Here is an 18,438-nt window from a genome sequence, read left to right as displayed (position 1 = left end):
ACCAAGTGGGGGGTTTCTACAATGATCATTACCTCACATTCATGCTAAAGGTAAATTCTGTGGCATTTAATTGTTCCATAGCTCGGATGGAGTTGAGAAAACACACCTGAGAAATGAAGCTTTAGTTGATTTATCTTGTTTGAATGTAACTAAAAAAACCAAACGAACAAACCAACCCATGAAAAATCAGCCTCTGTCAACTGTGCTTTACATTTTTACTTGATTCCCACTTTCCCAGCCTTTAACTTTTTGACAGCTGGTCTGAGAACCTGAGGACAGAGCAGCTCTGGTGTGATATCTGTGCTTTCTGTGATGCTGTTAATATAAGAGCTGTGTTGTTCTTTTCATAGTGTCATCAAAAGCATCTCCACACTGTTGCTGCTAAGTTTTGCCACCTTCATAATTGAAAAGTTCCTCTTATGTATTTTGAGTAATTTTCATGCAGAAAACAAGACACTATAACATACTAGCAAACAATGGAAACAGCTTTGCTGGACACTGTAACCTTAGAAATCTTTTTTTATTATATATATTTAATGTTTTCAAGTACTAAAGGGTTGCAAAAATAACACACCAGTATGAACATAACAATTTAGCAAGTATATATATATATATATATATCTGCCAAACTAAATCAAATCTACTTCAACCAGTACAGCACTTAAAAGCAGCCTGGTAGGAAGAAAATATTTCATGTGGCAACTTCCTCTGGTGGAACAACTTCCAAAAGCATCTGGAGGTGCATAGTGATGGGATCTGAGGAAAAAAGTTATTGTTAGAGGCTTTATGAGAGAGAGCAATATCTCAATTCAGACTACTGAGTGAGAAGATTATCCTTCCAAGCAGTTGTCCTTTTTTATTCCTATTTCAAACTTAAAAAATAACAGCTGGGGAATAAAAATAGTCTTAAGATCCAAACTACAGCATTCCAGGTTTCCAAAGTTGCTCTTACTAGAGTACAATGCTTCTAATTGCATAAGTGCATTATAATTAATAATCCCAGAGGAGGGGAGAGACAGCTGATGGATTTTTTTGAATGTCTGTAGAACTACTAATCCTGTTCTATTCAGCCAGTTCCAATTAACCTCTTACCTGTGTATCCTGGTTTCCCTGAAATAATTACAAGGAGTTTTTCTGGAGACTAAGCAAAATCAGTTTATAACAGTCACTGGGTTCTCGCAGCTTTCACTGTACTCAGCACTGTGATTATTCTTTTATCTTAATGCTGTTAACATTTACTTCAGTAAGTATAATAAAAACTCTCTTTGGCAGCATCAGAATTTGTGTCTGCTAATCTCTAGTTCATGGCTAAAGCAATGTTTTGAAACACAGATAACCAGAAAACCAACTTCACAGACAGAATAGTTCTGTTAACTTTAAAATTCAGTTTCTTTGTGCTACTACAGTGCTGCGCTGCCTTTTTGTGAATTAAATTTAATTTCTCCTCAAGTCAGACATCCCTTTTCTTTCACAGGAAGGAGTAAAATAGAGTCTTCAGTAAAGCTCAATACACATTTGGGAAATTCCTTCCCTTCCCAGGACCAGACAAGGAGCTTCATCACAGTAATTAACCTCGAGCTTAGCAGATGTACTCTTGAGTTTGGAGCTGCCTACCTGAGGTATGTACTTACTTGAGATTTTCTGGGCCCAGCTGAATTTAAAATGAACAAAAAGTGCATAAACTATGAGTCCACTGAGTATAAATAAAATACAGTACAAATAGGCCAGTTCAGGTGCACTGATGATTGGTGCCAACACCAGGACAATGGAGACCAGAGTCACTATGACAGGAAGGATGATGGGCACCTGCAAGGCACAGAACACACAGTCACTTCTCCACTCTTTTGCTGATCTGACAGAAGCTGCCTGTCTGAAAGAATATTTTGATTGCCTTTTTTTTTTTTCCTTTTAAAATTTCTGGAATCAGATGGGGCAGTTGAAAGAGTAGCAAGAATATGGATGGAGAAAACTCTTCTTCTAAATCATTCGCCAAGATCTCTTTGTCAATATTGCCAATTGCAGTGTAAAAATTTGCATTTTAATGAATCTGGGACCAAACTCCGGTGGAATGACCCGAGCTCTTATTTGGGATACTCTTGCAGTGTAGTCTGCAGACTGCAGGTTCCCATTCCTGGAAATTTGGCTTGTGCCCCGTGCTTTGTGCAAGTGAAAAATCAACATAATGCACTCTTTCCTCAGCTCTTATGTGCTTTGTCCTGATGCATAACTACAAATAAATGGCTATGTTTCAGGTGAGGGGATAAAAGAACAAGGAGTCTGCCCAAGGATGCTGTTTAAATCTATTAGGATGAGTTCATCTACAGCATTTAGGGGAGTGGAGGAAAAGCCACGTGGAATGATGAACTTACCCTGATAGGCCTTTCAAGTTCCTTCCTTGTAAACCTCATAACAATGAGTGCAAACACTGTTAAACCATAAAATATCCAGACTGCAAAACTGAAATAGTTGATGAGCGTGTTAATGTCACCGGGAATGATATAAATGATAGCAATGGCCCCCTAAAAATGAAAACAGAAATTAATGTAGTCTATTACAGAACCAGGCTGAATTTCACTTAGGTGTCACTACAGGTGTCACTACAGGTGTCACTACAGGTGTCACTACACCTGTGTCACTACAGGTGCTTAGTGTTCCAAAGTGTGAACTGTGAATGCTTTTGCTCAGCCATTGGAGTGTGAGTGTGTTGCAGCACCTTTAAAGGCTGTGCTCACATCCTGCCAGCACCTGGTTGCTTTTGTGTGCAATCTTATTCCATTTTAAGTCAAAAGACTCGTAATTTCTACGCATTAATCTGTTTTATTGTTGACTGCTTCTCTTGAAGATACTAAATGTGTTCTTAGGTTTTTAATGTTCCTGGGGTTGAATGTATCTTGTTATACCCTGAAGATAAAATAAAAAACCCCAAGATGCTCTAGATTTATTTTTAAACATATTTACAGACTAGAATTTTTTTAGTGAGATGTAAGTGTATTCTTACATGGAGGAAACAGGGTAGTGAGAGCTTGCTTTTGAGCATCCTGTGAAAGGATTGCCTTATGGTAATCATACATTTAACTTTTTGTTTTCATGCTGTTGAATCTTAAACATTTTGATTTTTAAAATCCGGTTCTGGAATGGATATATTCAAATGGAGAAGCTGGGAGGGGTTAATATAGTGTTTTTTCCAATTTTCTTGCCTGGATATTCACGGATGTGTGTCATGACTGCTCGTAAGAAACTGTGTTGCTGGAGAATTTTTGTTGGTAGTTTCTCTGTACTCAGAATTTACACTTACATAAAACATGATGGCAGGGGCTGGTGTTAAACGTTTCACACTGATGTAAGACAACACCTTCAGCGTGTGCCCCTCCCGGCCTGCAACATAAACGAGTCTGCCAAAAGAAAAACAAGGAGGTGTCCTTAGTTTGGCACTTAAAATCAGATTTTAAGTGGCATTACTGAAAAATAGATGAGTACCATTCATTTGCAGGTTTGTTTTATTGTGTGGCTCTACAATCTGATCATAATCTTGTCAGTATTTTCTTTTTAAATAGGTTTGCAGTGCACTGTAAGAAGGGAAATGGCCAGTATTAAAGCAGTGAACTAGAAACTGATTCTTAACCAGTATTAAAATAGGAAATTTGAAATTAATTTCAGAATCATTAGTTTGCACATTTAATAGAAGATTATTTTGGAGAAATGTAAACTGCTGTGTCCCTTTTAATTAACTAATTCCTTTTTCATTTGCTTCTTATCAAATAGCTACCTTGACAACTTTTTGTCACCAAATGGTTTTTACAGCCCTATTGCACTCAGTTGGATTTGAAATTTTAAAATATTTGAAATAGTAAATGGAAGCATTGAATAACTGATAGAAAGGAATAGCTTCTCTTTCCAGTTTCCTTTATCTTTACTGGTGTAGTCATGTTCTTACTGGTAATTTTTAACTGTTTAATTCTCAGCTTTAAAATTGATCAGAGGTGACAAAACCTTTCTGTACTATACCTGCTTTGAATTAAGAATGTGACCTTATTTTCTAATTTGTCAAACCTGAATAGCCACTGTTTCTTTTTGAAAACTAAACCACACAGCTAGATTTACAGGTATTTTCAAATTACATTTTGTATAATGTGGATGGGAAGAATGTCTTTATGTGTGTGGGTACATAAATGTGAGTATAACATTTTAAATCCTTCAAAAACTGTCCTTTGAAGATATTTAGAACAGGAACTTACCTCCCTGCAGTAAAACAGGTCCCATTGGCAGATCCAATTGTAGAAAATGCCACAAAGAGAGGAACTATCCACGAGGCTGGATAAAGGACTCTGTCTCCAAATGTCTGGGATATGGGATTAAAATGAGCCATTTTTGTCATTTTAACAACTTATACTGAGGTATCTTTTATTTATATATGTATATATATAGTGTATATATATATATAGTGTGTATGTATATATAGTGTATATATATAGTGTGTGTGTATATATATAAAATATATATACTTGATATATGGTTTATTATATATATGGTTTACTATATACAAAAACGAGCCATTAAAATTATTAAAATGAGCCATTTTTGTCATTGTAACAACTTATACTGAGGTATATTTTATTTTTATATATATATAGTGTATATATATAGTGTATATATATATATAAAATATATATATATACTTGATTTATGGTTTACCATATATATGGTTTACTATATATATGGTTTACTATATATATACTTTATATTCAGTAATATACTTTAGGTATATTCAGTAATGCTGGAGCCTCTTTGTGAGTGAAATAAGTGGGTATGTGAGCCATTCTACCAATAAAACCAGGTTGTATATTTTGTGTAGTTACTAAAGAATGCTTTGCCAAATGAAGACCTGGATTAATTCATGGACCACTCTATAAAATGGAGTGGAGTGCTGTTGTTCTGATGTTTAAGATGCAGCACCTGCAGGAAACGCTGGAAGACAGATGTAAAAAGTGTACAGAAATGAAATGCTGTTGGAGACAGCTGCTTTGGGATGTGTCTGCCAAAACCAAAAAGGGAAGATGGCATTGCTACAGAGCACTGTCCATCCAACAAGGTGTTTGCAGCCTCTCTAGAGGGAGTAACAGCAGCAGTGACAGCCCGAGCCTGGGGGGAAGCAGCGAGGGACAAACTCCCTGTGGTCCTTCAGTGCATCACCTGTGCCGTGGGATGGGAGTTGTTGCTGCAGGATAGATTAGATCTCATGTAGGCACGTTGCTCTACTGCAAATTAATTTGAATTTAAATGGTTTTGACAGGAAGCTTTTGAGTTTTTAGGTGGGGGGTGGTTAACTTTTTTTTTTTTTAGTAAGTCAGGCATAAAAAGAGCTTTGTTTTTGCCCAGCTCTGACATCAGTGCTGTTCCAAAGGGAACTCACAGCTGTGCAGACCTCTCTGTCCTTTTGCTCAGTGCCAGGTCTGAGATACTGTCAGTTTAAACTGATGAGTTCAATGCTAGATGTTTGTTCAGACTGTAAATTTAACGGTGTGCTGAAGAGGACTGGTTCTTAAACAAGATATCATTTGATAGGTACATTGCTGTACCCCCTGGTGCAAACAAGATACTGAAGATCTGAATTAATCTGATTATTTTCATTTTTAAACATTTCTAAGTATTTCAACATTAGTGTACTTCACTCTGCCACGCTGTATTTTGCATGCTTGTCACATACTGTTTGTTTTCCCCAAAAACTAACATCACGAAAAATTGCTGCATGACCTCAACAGCTGCTTCAGAGACAGGTGTCCCACTGAAAATTTACTGAGTGGAAGTGAGGGGACAGGTGTTTTGTTTTTTTTTTTTTAAGATTTCAGAAATCTACGTCATCTTTAATTTTACCTATAACAGTATGTCTCGCAATAACGTAAAAATTGTATCTTTCAGGTTTGTTAAGGGGAAAAAAAAACCAACAAGAAAAAGAATAAGGTGAAAGTGAATTATGGACTATTTGCTGTTATCTCCAGAACAACAAACTTTGATCTACTGTCATTTGGCATGTGCTTCTTTCTCAGAAATCCTGAAAACCCTGAAAAGGGCAAAGCAACTGTCAGATGTTATTTCTTTTTCCATTCTTTGATGCCTGTGGAAAGCCCTCTGAGCTGCACTGTTTACAAAACCTTAGCTGAACACTGCAGTATTTTGCTCCCTCTTTTTTTTTTTTTTCCCCGTTGGGATATGACAGAACTACTGTTGAAATTAAGCATTGCTGAAATCTTAGAGTAAGAAATGACAGTAGATAAGGGGGGGAGGAGGGAGGGTGACACTGATAGCTCAGACTGAAATTAAGTGTAGCTTAATTAAGGTTCCTAAGGAGGAGCTTCCTGATTTGCAGGACTGGGATGCACACCAGCCCTCTTGAGATGCTCTGTTAGAAAATAAAGTGGCTTACCACAGCAACTGCCTGGGACTGCAGGAGTTCTGTTGAAGTCATGACGGTGAAATAGGAAATGTTGATCAGAACGTAACAAACTGTCACCAAGGGGATCCCAATAATTATAGAGAGCGGTAGATTCCTAAAGAATGCAAAAGTAAGACCCCATCAGCATTGCTGTGTCATTTCTAGAGTTGTCATAGTACACTGTGGACTCTGCCATATATGCTCTTCAGGTGTATTTACATTTATATTTTTTTACTGCAGAGCTATGGAAATCAGGATTATAAAAATATAAATTTATGCAGAAATACAAAGCCTGAAATACGTGCAAATTAGCTTTGTCTGTTAGTGCTCAAACCTTGAATAATTGCTGCTTTTTTAAAAAACAACCCAAAGTCTATGCTTGCTTGTAGAAAAATATTAAGAGTTTGAATTTTGCCAATAGAAACAGTGCTCTCCTACCTGTAAGGATTTTGAAGTTCTTCTGTTATGTAATTGAGTTGATTCCTGGAAGGAAAAACATTCATATCTTAGCAGTTTGTTGTTTAAATACTTCTATACTCTGAGGTCAGGTGTTAATTTATGTTATTGCTTTTTACCTTTTCAGTTAAAAAAAATCCCAAACCACTATAACCAATTTTTAAGTGGGAAAACTGCAGGACAAAAACCTAAGTGAGCTTCTCATCCAAATGCCTCTTGATTCACCATGTCTGTCTCCATTATCTCCGAGATTTTGAGACATTGGATAAAATATCCCCATATAATGAAAGGAAAATTTGGCAGAAACCTCAGATTTACAAGGTTGCCTTTTAACTTCAAGCTTTGCAGTACCTGAGTCTTTTCAAATAAAACCACAAGGCTACTGAGAGCAAGGGGTGAAGCAAATCTGCTGATATTTCATCATCCTGTCTTTAGAAAACTGGCTTTAAGGAAAACCTCTTTAAGGATCACACCTATCTGAATTTTAATTTCCAAACAGTCATTTTTGCCACAGCATGTAGACCAGATTGAAACAAGATTTTTACTCCTCCACTCTAAAAATGTGAAGAAATGGTTTTTACGGTTCAAAAGGCAAATTTTCAAATGTTAGTGCCTGGTGTTACCCATGCAAATCATTATTTAGGCACCAGCTTCTTTCCTCCTCAAAAAGTCCACATGAATGTCTGAATTAGCAGACTTAAATGCCTGAGTTGAGACACTCAAGTTTGGAAATAGAACCCGAAAGAGTCATCTATTTAAAAATAAATTCGGTTTTAAAAGCTTTTAAGTGGGACTTGTTTTGGTGTAAGTCAAGATACATATATATATATATAAAAGTCAATAGTATAATATATATATTAAAATATATCTTATATATATAAGGTATATTTTATATATATATATATATATTCCTTCCAAACTACAGACCTATATGCAGACTTTTGCAGTTTGAACATTTAAGAATAGCATTAATGGATTTGTGCCAGCAGAGCCCTGGGCCAACTGACATTCCCTAAGAAAAGATCTGCAAGTTGAGCCTTATGACTTCTGATACAATGTTCTTTTCTATGTGCTCTTGTACTAATCAAAAACCACCAGATATTTCCCAAGAAATGGAATTTGGTGGGGTGACCTGTAGGGAAAGCTATTTTGTCTGAGACAATGGAACTAGATTGGGTTATATTTCTCTCATTACTAAAGTATGAAGTATAAAGCAGTAGGTCCTTTCAGGAATAATTTCAGAATAATTTCAGAATAATTTCTTTCCCTAATAAAAGGGGGTGGAGGTTTTGATGGTTTTTAACCAGTGGTGTTGTTTTTCCAAAATTCACCGTGAGCTTCTTAATAACAAGTCAGATGTTAACTTTTCCAGAGTTCAATGGGGAGAGTGTGAACTGGTTAAAGGCTGGTAAACTGTAATTGTCAAGGCTAGTAAAGATTCCTCACCATCCATCATATGCCCAGAGTCCATTGTAAAATGCCAGACTGATAGAGCTGACAGAAATTTTACTGTCCTTGAAAGAATCTTTGAAGTTTTCAGTTTTTCCTGCAAATAAGATGTAGATTACAGGTCAGCGTTGAAACTAATTCTTGTAATCCCCATCAGATGAAGAAATAGTCCATTATCTTTCTCATGTTTTTGAACTTCTCACTGTTAGAATACCAGAAGGTGTTAATTGTAGTGTTGCATTTCCCACCCAACCCCCTTCTCTAAAAGAAATTACCAAGAGATGCAGAACTAAAACCCTGAGTAAAGAGATTCAGGGCTGTGCCTTATTACTGTGCCACTTCCACTAGTGGGGAATTTATTAATGCTCACAGCAGAAGCTAAATGAATTTTTTCAAGGAATGTATATTTGATTACCTTGTGCAAGGAGAACAATGCCACTTACAATAATGATTGTGACAATGATCATTTTAGCAGCCGTGAGAAAATTCTGGAGGTAACTTCCCAGCTTCACACTCAGTGAATTCACAATTGTAATTACCACTAAAAGAAATAAAATGAGGAATTTTTGCATTAAATATGTCAAAGTTGAAAGGAAGGTTGCCTCTTTAACCCTAAACACACCCCTCTCCTTCAATACTGTACTGCTTTTTCCTCACACTCTGACTATATTATATAGAGTTTTTAACATACTGTGTTTGGATAACTTGTAAAATAGTGAGGAAAAACACTTTTCTGAATTAGATTTTGAGAGTACCCTTAACAAAAAAATACACTGAAGCTGCACAGCATTCTGATAAGTACAGAAATAGCTTATTATTTCTTCCTTTTCTGCTACAGGTAAGCATTCATTATACAGCTGTATCTATCTTTAAAAAGGAATAAAAAAACCTTGTACTGGGAGCAAACCATTTTTAAACCTACCCTTTTTATATGTTGTTGAATCAGTTATTATGGGAAGGACTGACTATACTGTGCCTTAAAGATTTCTGGTGTCTCTGTGAAGGTGAAGCTCAGGAAGTCTCAGGGTGCTGATGTGCACTTACTGATGGGGCCAAACCCAAGTCATTGTGCAATTTGGGGTCTGATATGTCTTTAAAAGACATATCATGCCTTTAAAAGACATATCATACTAAGACCTTAAACCACCTTGTCCAGGAGCTGCTTTATGCTGATGACGCTGCCCTTGTTGCCCACACAGGAGCAGCTCTGCAGCGTTTAACATCCTGCTTTGCAGACCCTGCTGAGCTCTTTGGGCTGGAAGTCAGCTTAAAGAAGACAGAAGTTCTCCATCAACCTGCACCTCAGGAAGTCTTCCATCATCCCCATATCACCACTGGCCAATCAGAGCTCAAACCAGTCCAACAGTTTAATTACCTGGGCAGCCTCATCTCCTCGGATGGTGAGATTGACAGAGAGATGGACAACAGGTTGGCAAAGGCATAGGGAGCTTTTGGAAAATTCCATAAAAGAGTTTGGCGAAATAAACACTTGAAGAAAAGTACCGAGATCAGTGTTTACAGAGTCATAGTGCTGTCTACTCTCTTATATGGATCTGAATCATGGGTCATCTACCGCCACCACCTGCGACTCCTTGAACACTTCCATCAGCGCTGCCTCCATTCAATCTTAAACATCCACTGGTCAGATGATGTGACCAATACATCTGTTCTAGAGCAAGCAGCAGTCACAAGTATTGAGGCCATGTTGCTGAGAACGCAGCTGTGCTGGGCAGGGCACATCTCCAGGATGAAGGACCAACCACCCCCTCCCTAAGATCCTGCTTTATGGTGAACTTGCCACCGGCTGCCGCAAGAGAGGAGCCCCAAAGAGGAGATACAAGGACTCCCTGAAACAACATCTCAGCCTTGGCCAGATTGATCACCATAACTAGTCTACTCTGGCCTCCAATGGGGAGGTCTGGAGACACACCACCTATAATGCTGCTGATGCCTTTGAGAATGCAGCAGGATCACCCTGGAGGAGAAAAGACAATGCAGAAAGAATCGTGCCTTGCAGAATTTCCCACCTAAGGAGTCTTTCTGCTGTGCCTTTTGCAACTGGACGTGTCTATCTCATATTGGCCTTTTTAGCCACCAACGTGCTTGTAACAAATATGGATAGAGCCCTTCCCAAATCATCATTTGCAAAGCCTGGCCATGATGATGATTGATGATGATGTCTTTAAACAGTGGGACTCTTACCAATGGCTGCTGCTGCAAGACACTTGATGACNCTGCCACGAGAGAGGAGCCCCAAAGAGGAGATACAAGAACTCCCTGAAACAACATCTCAGCCTTGGCCATATTGATCACCATAACTGGTCTACTCTGGCCTCCAATCAGGAGCTCTGCAGACACCCCATCTATAACGCTGCTGATGCCTTTGAGAACGCAGCAGGGTCACCCTTGAGGAGAAAAGACAACGCAGAAAGAATCCTGTCTTGCAGAATTTACCACCTAAGGAGTCTTTCTGCTGTGCCTTTTGCAACTGGACGTGTCTATCTCATATTGGCCTTTTTAGCCACCAACACACTTGTAACAAATATGGATAGAGCCCTTCCCAAATCTTCATTTGCAAAGCCTGGCCATGATGATGATTGATGATGATGTCTTTAAACAGTGGGACTCTTACCAATGGCTGCTGCTGCAAGACACTTGATGACAGCCTGGGGCGGATCACAGCCTGGGTAAAAAGGAGTCGAGGCATATTCTGCAAAGCTGAGACAAATGATGGCAAAGGAGCTGGGTTTGGTGACCAGTAAACTCGTCCAGGAAAACAGGAATGCTGGAATGGGGCCAAATGCCTCCATAAGGTAAGGATATTCCCCTCCAGATTTTGTGATCATCGTTCCGAGCTCCGCGTAGCAAAGTGCACCTGAGCAAGGAGAAGAGCAGGTTGAGGTCGTGCCCTTTTTAACCTGTGACTGGCTAGATCAGATGATCACTTTTTAACAGCTAGAAAAGTTAAGGAAATTGATATCTACAGTGCATCATTACCCTCTTCATGTTTCTGTATATTTTACTGTATGTGCAAAATCAAATTTTAATTACTTGTGAGCAATTGGAAAAAATACCCTGAAATTAATAAGATACAGTCCAAAAATTCCTACTACTGGTGTTTAAGACTTGGCCAAAACCAGCACAAATGTTCTCATTTCATATTAGATTTCATATTAGATTTCTGTTTAAGAAACCAACACTGCAAGAAGCATTTAAGTGAGAACAGCACTTGCTGACATTCCTTTTGGAAACCTGAAAAAAACAGACTGGCTGCACAGTTTTGAAGCAACACGTCTGCTAAGGTCATCATTAAGGTACAGGGACACTTCCAGATCTATTGCTGTATCTGGCATCCTGCATTAAGGTTTTTTTTCTATGCTGTGTCCCCTGATACAATGCTCAATGTTTTACTTCTTGAAATATTTGGAGGTGCCTCAGTGCTAAATTTCCAGATAATAGAATTAGAATTACAAGAGTAGAAAACCAGCAGAAGCACCCAGGTGACTGCCAGGAAATGTCACATTTTGCCAGTGATTTAAGTAGAAGAGTATTCTCTTTATTACAGCCAAGTGGATGCAGCCAGCAAAACTAAAAGTTGATTTTAAAATAAATTGAGAGTGTGATTTGCAATTTTAAAAACTTAATTTATCTTTTATAAACAGCACATTTTAAATTTATGGCCCAGTGCTGCTATGCATACATACATCAGTGTTTCATTGATTTTAGCTAATTTGTGAAATGACAGTAGTCTGCAGAAGCAGTAGACATAAAGATTTAGGCAAAGATTCAGATTCTTTGTTGACTCCTTTACCTAATGTTGCCAGAACTCCACAGGCTGCCCAGACGGTCAAACAAGGACCCACAGCTTCAACATTGGCAAGTACTGACTTGGGAGAAACAAAGATACCTGACCCGATAATGGTCCCCACAATCATACAGATCCCGCTGATGAGGCCCACCTGGAAATGAAAGGAGACATTTTCTGTAAGTCATTTCTAGTTCAGTAGCAGAGAACTACAGTAATTGTCATTACTGACTTATTTTTTATCAGTTTTTAACATAAAAGTTCGAGAAAGAAATTTATTAAACTATTTTGTGAAGTTCCACTCTTCTTTCCAAGATGCCCATGTGGCCTACCCCTGCTGTGTTCAAAAGAACACCTCTTTGTATTTTGCCTGCCTGTGTATTTCCTTTGTTAAACTGTCTTTTGCATTGGGTCTCAAATAAAACCTTGTACAGGTGAACTTCCCCTTTCCTCTCTGATTAAACACCGAAATTCTTTTATGAGCACTTGATGAATTCTGAATTTTCTAAGCTTCAGAAATTGTCTTTTATGGATGGAGTCCCTTTTTTGTCGTTTAGCAGTTGTTCTCCTCTCCTTGCTTTAGGTATTTGTGAACAGGAGTTATCTCCATACTGATAGGTGGTGATAAGACCATGTTCTGATTTTGTTTCATGTTACATGAAACCACTGAAACCTGAGGCATGTTCTGCTAAAACAAGTGCCACAGGCTATTTATTTTTTCCTGATATTATGGCTACTCTAATAACATCAGTATTTTTTCCAGTCTTGGCACCAAACTAAAACCACATAAAGACTCTTTTTGCACGTTACTTAAATTTAAAGAGGAATTCCACCCCCTCCTGAGAGCAAGTGACACAACTGTTGTCTAAAGCATCTCTAATTTTTTGGAGGAGACAGATTTTCACTTGTCTTTGAGTACCAGTGCCTATTTCTGAACGTTTCTTAGTATACACAAAGAAACGTTCAGAAACCATGAGCTGAACAACCCACTGCAACCCCTGAGTGGGAAAAAAATAAACACATGGGAAAAAAAATAAAAAAGAAAAGTTTATGAAGTGCCTCAGATGACCAACTTCGAATTGTTATTCTATCTGATAACTTCAAAGACTTAAAAACATATTGTTAGTTTTCTATTGGTTTATATCACGGCTTTTTAACTAGGGTAATTAGCAGTTTCTGGAAATGTAAACCAACCAGTTGAGATATTAGCACATCATTGCTAAACTGGGACATAGTTGTGGTTTTTGTGCACAAATACCCACTTCTGCCTCCCTCTGCCAGCCCCTCACACACGGACCAAAGAGGGAAAAGAAAAAGTTTTGCCTGTTTTTGTAGGTTCGTCGTTTGGGGTTCATGACTCTGAATGGATTGTTTGTCCCCTCTTCCTTTGTCCTCTCCTTTTCTTTTCCTCAAGCCTTCTTCACCCATTTGGTTTTTCTTGTTGAAATCTCTAAGGAAATAAAACCAAAATTCTCAACTCTAGCACATTGTTTGCTTGAGTTTTGCTGATACATGTGGGTCCAAAATACTGGAGGTAAAATATTGCCGGAAAATAAAAAAAAAAAAAAAGCACACACTCAGAGGCAAAAGGACTTCATCCAACGATGGAATCCAGGGAGGATTTTCCTCATACTCACCTGGCAGGGAATGTCTGTGTCGGGTTACATCCAGTTTCCAGGAATGATCCTCACTGGAATGATCTCGCTTTTATAGCCAGTCCTTCCTTGGAATTCCTCCAGTGGTCCAGTCAGAATTTATCTTTCTCCCAAAAGCTGGTCTGCTTCTTATCTAGGAGACCTTCTTTCTGATCTTCATTAAATTAGGCCTTGTCTCGGTTCCTTGGAGGTGCAAGGATCTGCCAAACCAAGTGTGGGCTGCTGTAATTGTCTAATTAGCAGCACAAAACAGTGTTTTGTCCTGTATAGAATTAAAATTAGAATTTGTCCTGTATAGAATTAGAATGTAATGTTTGTTAGAACGAATGTTTTCAAATTTAAATTTGTGATTTCCCCACCCCCCACCCCCCGCTGAGAATTTTGCTTGTTTGTCCTTGTATTTGTCTAAAATACAACCTGAGATAGTGAAGGAAATGCATCAGGTCAGGTCCTGAGTCTCCAAAGTGGATTCAGTCAAAAGTCTCTTCTCTCTTAAGACATTACAACTATATTTGCTAGAATCTGAATATCTGAATGTCGAAGATCATTTAACAGTTATACAGACAGTAATTCAGAAAAAATTAGGCAACTTAAGCTGGAGTGTTTTTGGAAATACAGTAGTAATTGGCTTCAATAACTGTAGCATTTTAAATTGACAGAACACCTATCTCATTATTGTTGGTCCTCAGAAAAATTTGGGCTATAAAGACATCGAGTTTATGTTTTGAATCAAAGATTTAAAAAAAAATAATAATAAATTTAAGACTAAACCTATGATAGAAAATTGCCCACATGAGGAATGCAGGGCTTGGGTCACTGAACTTCTTTACAGCTTTGTGCCCAAATTCTCTCTTTAAAGTCACGTTTCAATGATCACCTTTAGCAATTCTTGGGTTTGCTTACCTTATTTATTTATATTTGTTTGGTGTTACTCGGGTCCAGGAATCTTTGTCTTAGGATGTTTCTCCCATCAGATTTCCCAGGCAGTTACACAGCGAGGCACGTCCGAGTCTGAACGAGAATCTGCAGAAGCAGCAGCAGATTAAGTACAAAGGTTATAAAAGACAATCATTAAACCCATTCTCGGCCAAAAAGCTTTGAGATAGGAACCCCAGGTAAACCCACAGCCCAATTAGTTTATCTTTAAAAAAAAGAAAAACCGTCTTTGTTCCGTTTGTGAGAATGTTTATCCAGTGCCTGGTGTGTCACAGAGTGAGAGTGAACCGTCATTTGGAGGGTCTATTTCGATAATCCTTATACCAAGCAGTTGCTAATTTAGAAATGCTTTGGAAAGGCGACCTTGACGTAATTGTCCTTTTATGGGTGTATTAAAACCATCTGTCCAGATGTTGGTTGCATCCTATAAAAATAGTTGACGTTTTTATCTTGAGACAGTAGAGAAGTGTGAGCAGAAATGTTTTTCATTAACCTGAGGCAGCTGAGTGGGCACTTCGTGTTCCCTTTGCTCGCAGTTACAATTATTTTCCATTTTTGTAAATATTTTAAAACCTTGCTTTAGTGAAAAATGCCATTCTCTATTTCTATACAGTTCTATATCCAGGAAAAAAAGTGCTGTTATCCTGCATTCTGGAATAAGGTAACTTCTTCGAGCTAATCATCCCTAAAATATTTGCAAAACAACCCCTTAATTGTGTTAATCATTTGTTTTTAGCAACGTAGCTGTACAAACAGCTCCTTTGCTGTACGACATTCAAATCACTAAGTCCTGATCCACCCCCTCGAACCGCAGCTGACTCTTTTCAATTAACATCAACTGTTAAAAGCTAAGGGATGTTGTGGTATTGATCGCTGATGTTAACGTTTGTTATCTTGTTAACACGATGCCTCGTGAACAGGTAGTACAGGGCTGGAAATAAGACCAAACAAAACCATCCCGAGCACGGTCTGACAGTTGGTTTGCTCACATTTTTTTTTTTTTAGCTTGTTTAAGCACACAGGCTTGATCAGCAGGAATTCCCTCTGCAGTGATGATGTAAATCTGTGACTAAAAATGGACTCTGAGAACATGTGAAACACCTGTTTATACTTGCTGTGTTTTGGGGTGGCTGAGTCAGACTGCACTGGGAATGTCTTTCTCCAAGGCCGAGGCTGCAAAGTAAAGCCAGGACTGAAAAAAACCCCAGAGGTGTATTTTTTAGTCACTGTCTTTTTCTTGTCTTTGGGGGTTTTTTTGTTTAATTCTCACAAGAATAGGGTTAAGCTACAAGAGAAGCTCTTCCATCTTAAATAACTTCTTGTTGAAAAATTACCACACGAAAAATGGTCAGTTAAAAGTTCTTTTTTTTTTTTCCCCTGCAGGTAAAGATAATAAAACATGTTAAAATTATAGTCTTAGTACAAGCATATGAAAAGGCAGGTATTTATTTCTTTTTTTGCATCTTTTACGAGGACTTTGACAATATTTTTCATTGCAATTCTGACATAGGGTTAAATAAGATAATGTTTTCATATCCTTCGACTTCAGCTCCCTCGTTTGGGGTTGGATATTATGTCATGTACTTCTGTGTTCTCTACAGCTGATAATTTTGAAATGAAGATTTATAATCTTTTTATCATTCCTGAAATGCCACACAGAGACTATTGAAATAGTTAATGTCAAAAAAGAAAAAAAGTAGGGGGGGGTCATATTATGGGCCTGACTCTGACCTCAAAATGAAGCATCAAATTAACTCTACCCTGGAATTTCCAGACCAACAAAAAGAGGAAAAAACACATATGTAATTTTGATGAAAAGGTAATGGAATATGTCATCTTTAATGCTGTGTTAAGTAAAGTTTTGCTTAGGATTTTTTTTTATTTGGTGTAACGATCTTTGGGGGTTTTTTGTGCAGATGTTTTGCTTGCCTTTTCTTTCTGCATCAGAGCTTTATTCCACTTTGTATCTTCAGAGACAATAGGGGCAACATTGGAAATATGGTGTTTTGAGTTTTTGCCTAAGCAGTTGGCTTCTTTAGTTAACCTGGAATGTGGATCTGGAGAGTTCCCACCTGTTCAAGAGGTGACCAAAGTCTCTGCAGTGACTTGACCTTAACTAGTCTGTGTTTCCTTATAAAATAGGAAAGCATTTTCAATTATGGTCTAATTTTAAGGGTTAATCTTTTTGGAATGCCTTGGTAAACTTATTAAAGGAGTTGCAATTCTACCAGCAATCCTTCTTTTCCTCAGCCACTGAAGGAAAAAATAAACATTGATTTCAAGGATTCCAATGTTATTTTCTTCAAGGACAAGAGAAATGGCATTTTACAGCCGTGGGAAAAGACTCCTTCCCTCTCAAATAGGGATGGAGAGATAAGGATCTCACACAGATGAAGTGATAAGGAGTTCAAATTCCAGGGGACCAGAGAGGCAAACACTGTGCAGGCTGCTCCTATTTAAACACTGCAGTTTGAACCTTTTCAAATGCTATTTACCAATTAAATCGTAAAAAGTAATTTTCAACTTTAATTCAGGAAATGGCAACGGCACAGTGTAAAAATACACCTTTTATTATCACTAGCCACTAATAATAAAGGTTAATATTTGTCAGGGTTGGTATTTATTGCCTTAAAGCACGTTCTGCTTTGACCAATACTAAAGCAAATGAGGATCATCCTAACCAGCAGCTTTTAATTGCAGCTTAGCAGTATCTCAGAGGGGATACTTTCCATTCTAACCTCGCTGCTCACAGGTTACTTCATCAGAGCACCAGGCTGTTCCCTTGCATTTGCTCTTCTTTGAATCCCACCGTTCACAGATGTGCCCTAAGATGTGATCTCACTCCTGTCATCCTTAATAGCATTTTTTTTTCCAGGTAATTGCAGGAATGCTGCAAGTGGAATTTAAGAAAAGTCTTTTTTAATAGCTGTGGTGATGCCACTGGCTTGCAAGATTTTTGCATCTTGTGGGAGTCAACAGAAAATATTAGATGACTGTAGTTCCTAATGCCCACAGAGTAGAAGGGATCTAAATACCTTTACTTTTTCCCTACTCAGTTCTTGGTTACAGTGTAGTTACTTTTGTCTCTGTGACAAATAAGCTTTTGAAAAGCTTTTCAGGTTTGCTAAGGGTTTTGTACTAGACCTGCACAGTCCTTAGTCTAAAGACAGATTTTTGTTTGTCTCATGTATTTTTTAAGCACAGCTGTTCAGAGACTCTTGATAAACTTCTAAAGGCTGGGTATGGTTTTCTATCCAGAAGGTCACAAAAAAATCAAGGAGTCTCTTCTTAAGGATGTTCTGAAGGAATTTTAATGGCCTCTGAAGAAAATTAGCTTGAGTATGTCACGCTGGTTTTCTTCAAAGATTTCAGTTTTTCCCAGTGTTTCAAAGCCTGATCAGAGTCAGTGATTCCTCTCATGCACAGCCAGCTCCTCACCTTTTTCCCTTTGAAGAACCAGGCCTGGCTTTGATCTCCTTTTTGAGTCCAAAACTCAGGTTGCATTCCACTGGCCTTTCACTAAGGAGGGATTTCCAGATAACACTGGCTTTGGAAGAGCATCTGCCCAACTCCAGCTGAGGAGGGAAGCAGTGAATACTCAAGCACTCCGTGGAGGTTGTGATGTTCTGTGCTACTTTTGAAGCTTCATTTTATTTTTACCAAATCCAGACATTTGAGGTATAAAACAATTTTAATTGCTAAAATCT

At 38.1% G+C, this 18,438-nt stretch overlaps 1 protein-coding gene across 3 annotated transcripts; it reads right to left on the bottom strand.

The window, feature by feature from the left end:
* Window positions 1–683: 683 nt before the first annotated feature.
* Window positions 684–14,816, bottom strand: SLC7A9 (solute carrier family 7 member 9). Of its 3 annotated transcripts, none has more exons than XM_017826954.1 (14): window positions 14,699–14,816; window positions 13,778–14,085; window positions 13,464–13,590; window positions 12,147–12,294; window positions 10,968–11,210; window positions 8,751–8,876; window positions 8,333–8,432; window positions 6,869–6,913; window positions 6,422–6,545; window positions 4,236–4,339; window positions 3,296–3,392; window positions 2,370–2,519; window positions 1,632–1,806; window positions 684–756 (listed from the first exon to the last, which is right to left on the bottom strand). In XM_017826954.1, the coding sequence occupies exons 3-14, from the start codon at window positions 13,566–13,568 to the stop codon at window positions 692–694; spliced, it is 1,482 nt and encodes a 493-aa protein (XP_017682443.1). In that variant the 5' UTR covers window positions 13,569–13,590; window positions 13,778–14,085; window positions 14,699–14,816; the 3' UTR covers window positions 684–691. The 3 variants fall into 3 exon arrangements, with proteins under 3 accessions (XP_017682443.1, XP_017682442.1, XP_017682444.1); XM_017826953.1 differs by having other exon boundaries at window positions 13,778–14,057; XM_017826955.1 differs by having other exon boundaries at window positions 13,778–13,995.
* Window positions 14,817–18,438: the final 3,622 nt, after the last annotated feature.

This window comes from Lepidothrix coronata, unplaced genomic scaffold (assembly GCF_001604755.1).
Source record: "Lepidothrix coronata isolate B3197 unplaced genomic scaffold, Lepidothrix_coronata-1.0 Scaffold132, whole genome shotgun sequence".
In the NCBI taxonomy this organism is placed as follows: Eukaryota; Metazoa; Chordata; class Aves; order Passeriformes; family Pipridae; genus Lepidothrix; species Lepidothrix coronata.
Note: the sequence above shows the minus strand (reverse complement) of the source record. Positions and strands in the feature narration are given on the sequence as shown.

What these genes read in the sequence shown, in the direction of transcription:
- SLC7A9 (XM_017826954.1), bottom strand. Translation starts at nt 13,568, where the DNA reads ATGGGTGAAGAAGGCTTGAGGAAAAGAAAAGGAGAGGACAAAGGAAGA. An exon ending in TCTTGCAGCAGCAGCCATTG is followed by an intron (nt 8,877 to 10,967) that starts GTAAGAGTCCCA and finishes TATTTCTTTTAG; the next exon opens with TGGTAATTACAATTGTGAAT. An exon ending in ACCTGTTTTACTGCAGGGAG is followed by an intron (nt 3,393 to 4,235) that starts GTAAGTTCCTGT and finishes TTCTTTTGGCAG; the next exon opens with ACTCGTTTATGTTGCAGGCC.